The sequence below is a fragment of the Barbus barbus genome (assembly GCF_936440315.1).
Source record: "Barbus barbus genome assembly, chromosome: 1".
Lineage (NCBI taxonomy): Eukaryota > Metazoa > Chordata > Actinopteri > Cypriniformes > Cyprinidae > Barbus > Barbus barbus.
The window spans coordinates 17537403-17541310 of NC_136729.1; the positions used below are offsets into that span (position 1 = coordinate 17537403).

Below are 3908 nucleotides of genomic sequence, written 5' to 3' on the forward strand. Positions count from 1 at the left end.
ATTGGCCAGTCAGTACAGACGCATGAGCGTTTAGGACGAGCGCAACATGTCACTCACTGCAGACATGCCAGACAGACCCTTCTCTGTGATCAGAAGCCCTTTTGAGTCATCGCTCCCCATTGTTATCCTTTGGACTGGACGATGTGGTCTCCTCTGCCGTTGGTGGTTTTATGCCAACGTTGGAGGTAGTCCAATGCACTGAATAGACTCAGGCACAACAGCCCATCCATATTCATGCATTATTTCTGGGGAGGGCTGAGGCGGAATGTATTCATAAACGGGAAGCCAGAGAAAGTCGATGATCATAACTGTTTAGATGAAGATAGATTTGTCTTCTGGAGAATCATTAACACTTATTAAAAAAATCAGAGAAAGACAGCACACCACGTTTATGAGAAGAGTTTCTCTTTATATTACATTATTGTTATCAACAGTTTTAAAGGTCTTACTTGTGCAAAACATTTATTAAAATGGCATCTCAAAAAATTTATCAAAATCACTGTTTTTCTCCCTCAAAATTATATATATATATATATATATATATATATACGTGTGTGTGTGTGTGTGTGTGTGTGTGTGTGTGACCCTGGACCACAAAACCAGTCATAAGTAGCACGGGTATATTTGTAGCAATAGCCAAACATGCATTGTATGGGTCAAAATTATACATTTTTCTTTAATACAAAAAACCTTAGGATATTAAGTAAAGATCATGCTCAATGAAGATATTTTGTAAATTTCCTACCATACATATATCAAAACTTAATTTTGATTAGTAATATGCATTGCTAAGAACTTCATTTGGACAACTTTAAAGGCGACTTTCTCAATATTTTGATTTTTTTACACCCTCAGATTCCAGAATTTCAAATAACTGTATCTCGGCCAAATATTCTCCTATCCTAACAAACCATACATCAATGGAAAGCTTATTTATTCAGATGATGTATAAATCTCAATTTCCAAAAATTGACCCTTATGACTGGTTTTGTGGTCCAGGGTCCCATATAGTTTCCCCTGTTGGTGAAAGCTGGCATCTTCTAATCCATCCCTTCGATATGTCTGTCATTATCTGAAATTATGATGACTCATAATCAATTCAAAACTTTGTTTTTAATTAGTCAATTAACACAAGGCACAGATATAAACAACACAATTGATGGTATTAATTTAATAATAAATCAATAAATGTCACTAATAGATTTAACATCCAGGGCTGAGGTATACAAAATGAGAATTGTTTGTAACAAATATCCGAAAAATATGTAATACGTTTATAAAATAGCTTTTGAATTGCACATTAAGATGATGTTTCAGTTACAGTCCAAAAAAAAAGTGCAAGCCCTTGTTCCATATCCCCAAAGTAACTTAGAGTTGGGGAAAAATCAGCAGTTGTGTGTGCGGTTGGCACTTACAATTATAATTAAGGAGTTAGAAATAATGAATTTTAACAAGCATTTCATATTTTTCCAGATTTACATATATAAATTATTCACCATGGATTTTTCCCTTTTGAATGTGAGATAAACAAAAAAGGGCTTTGCTAAAGAGAAAACTGGAGGTTCAACAGTCATTCATTATCATATTGTCATTATTACCAAAACACAAACCACCAAAACTATTCTTTCTTTTCTATATAAAGTATATGTTAAGACATATGCATTTAAAGTTGACAAGTGCACACACTTGTCAACAAAGTAGAAATTTCACAAAATACCACTGGTACAAACAAAAAACATTAAGATGTGGCAGAATAATGGTGCAACAGGGCAATTTCCATTACTGCTAGTGATTAATGCACATACAGGCCAATTTGAATACACTACACAAGATAATGAACTCCTACTTAACTTATAGTACATTATTCCATATTTAAGGCATTTTGTTTGACACAGATGCAATTTTTGGTGGGTTGTAGGCATCAGTCATGGTTGTTTTAAGGGGATCAGATTGATTAACCTACTGATTAACAGAGAGAAAGCGGCAGACTAGAAAACTAGGTCTATGTGCTGGTAGAAACATTGGCTTTCTTCTCACTGAAGAAACTCTTAAGCATAAGCACCTGGCCAATACAGACCACAAACAGGATGACGGTCTCTCCAATGGACCAAAAGTGCAGACGTTCATTCAGGTCTTCAGCCCTGATTCGGTCCTGAGCCTCCCGAAGACGGTACCAAGTCTGAGAATCTGAAACCACTTTCAGGATCTCATGAATAGACAGGCAGGCTGACTCCATCTGCATGATTTATTCAGAGGTTCATATCAAATGCATATATGCACAATGCATGCTATGTATGAGTGTTTGTATTTCTCACCTGTGTGAGAGCTTTCGCTTTGTTCATGTCAGGCATTAAGCTGTCATCCTCTCCGGTTCTGAAGTCCAGGTAAACAGTTTTATGAGAGAAGGTTGAAAACTCGTTGCTAAAGCAGACCTTGTACACTCCCTTCATGGTTGTTGTATGGGAAAAGCTGTCATATTGCTTTTTTCGTTCCTGATACAGAACATTATTCAATGGATCTGTAACAAAACAGTCAACATCATAGTTTCCTCCAGCAATAACCTGTATGGAAAGAAAAGCATTGATATTAAGAATATTTTAAGTTGTTTAACAATGTTTTTCAACTTGGAAAACAAAACATATATAATAAACAATGCAAAAAAAACAAAAAACACTTTTGTTAAAAGCAGCTGTCGGCACAATTACCTGAAAGTCTATATCAAACTTTGCTCCTTGCTCTAGGTCCTCGTAAAAGCATTGTTTCTCGTTATCGGGCAATTCAAAAGTTAATTCGGTGGCATTTGCAATGGCTATATACACAGCCAAAATTAAAAGTAAAGGGTACCTCATAATGTTTACGTGGAAGAAAACTTAAATTATTCTTTAAAATTCACAGAAAGCCTCCTTCATTGAGTTGCAGCTGAATTGCTGAACTTTCTCAGGCACTTGACAGCTTGAAGCACCACTGACGTGGCAGGAGGACAGGTTACTTCCGGGTTATATGCCCCCCCTTTACTCTTCAAAATAAAGATTATTTCCGAAATTATAAATCAAGGATTTTCCCAGGTGGAACAGACAGGTTTTTTAATTAGAAATTAAAGAAAAAATATGTTCTGAAAATACGAAATAACAACAAAAATAGCATCTTGTGGTATTTTGAACGTGTTACAAATATTGCATTAAAGTTAATTCTATTAAAGTCCGAGGTGTCCGTGCACTGCAGACAGTTACCAGTAGGTGGCAGCAGAGTAATATAGTTCTTATCTCATGGTGTTATATCCTAATACTTAGGCAAAACGAGTACGTAAACTAGGTGGTCTACTTTACTATTGAACGTTTTCATAATCTGATAAATGTATGGAGTGTAGAGTCAAAAACGGATGTAGAAACACATAAGATATAAACAGACACAAAAATAAGCGATTTAGCAAAAACTATATCCTTAACATAGCCTAGATTACTTTACAAGTCGAAGTCTTAATCATTGTATTTATATTGTGTTTCACCTTTTCGCTGTAATTTCTAAAATATTATTTGTTTAATGTTGTGTAACCAAACAACAACTAATTTACATGGCACTGCTTTGTGATTATTATTTCTAAATATTTGATTTTCCACACCGCCTTTAAAATGTTGACCTTCTGTAATTGTTATTTTTTCAATAACTGGGAGGAAAAATAGGTAGGTTATATACACAAACGTTTCGTAGAAAGTCTCATGAAATACACTGTTATAACAATTATAATGGCCTTATGAAGACAGTTGGCAGGTGTATTCAAACATTTTATGCCAAGGATCCGCAAATAGGATGCAAGTCAGACTGAGCCAATGTATTATGAAATTATTGATGATTGTTGTTTCTGTTTATGCTAATGTCGCATTTAAAGCCACCAATCAGACTCTTATTTT

General features: G+C 35.0%; 1 protein-coding gene across 1 annotated transcript; it reads right to left on the reverse strand.

Moving 5' to 3' along the window:
- Nucleotides 1-1094: 1094 nt before the first annotated feature.
- Nucleotides 1095-2998, reverse strand: LOC306882225 (transmembrane emp24 domain-containing protein 3-like). The gene is made up of 3 exons (XM_079436723.1): nt 2706-2998; nt 2316-2561; nt 1095-2236 (listed from the first exon to the last, which is right to left on the reverse strand). The coding sequence occupies exons 1-3, from the start codon at nt 2847-2849 to the stop codon at nt 2003-2005; spliced, it is 624 nt and encodes a 207-aa protein (XP_079292849.1). The 5' UTR covers nt 2850-2998; the 3' UTR covers nt 1095-2002.
- Between the last annotated feature and the right edge of the window lie 910 nt (nt 2999-3908).

Coding starts and splice junctions, on each gene's coding strand:
- LOC306882225 (XM_079436723.1), bottom strand. CDS start 2,849: ATGAGGTACCCTTTACTTTTAATTTTGGCTGTGTATATAGCCATTGCA. Junction 2,562..2,705: donor AGTTTGATATAGACTTTCAG/GTAATTGTGCCG, acceptor CTTTCCATACAG/GTTATTGCTGGAGGAAACTA. Junction 2,237..2,315: donor AAGCGAAAGCTCTCACACAG/GTGAGAAATACA, acceptor TAAATCATGCAG/ATGGAGTCAGCCTGCCTGTC.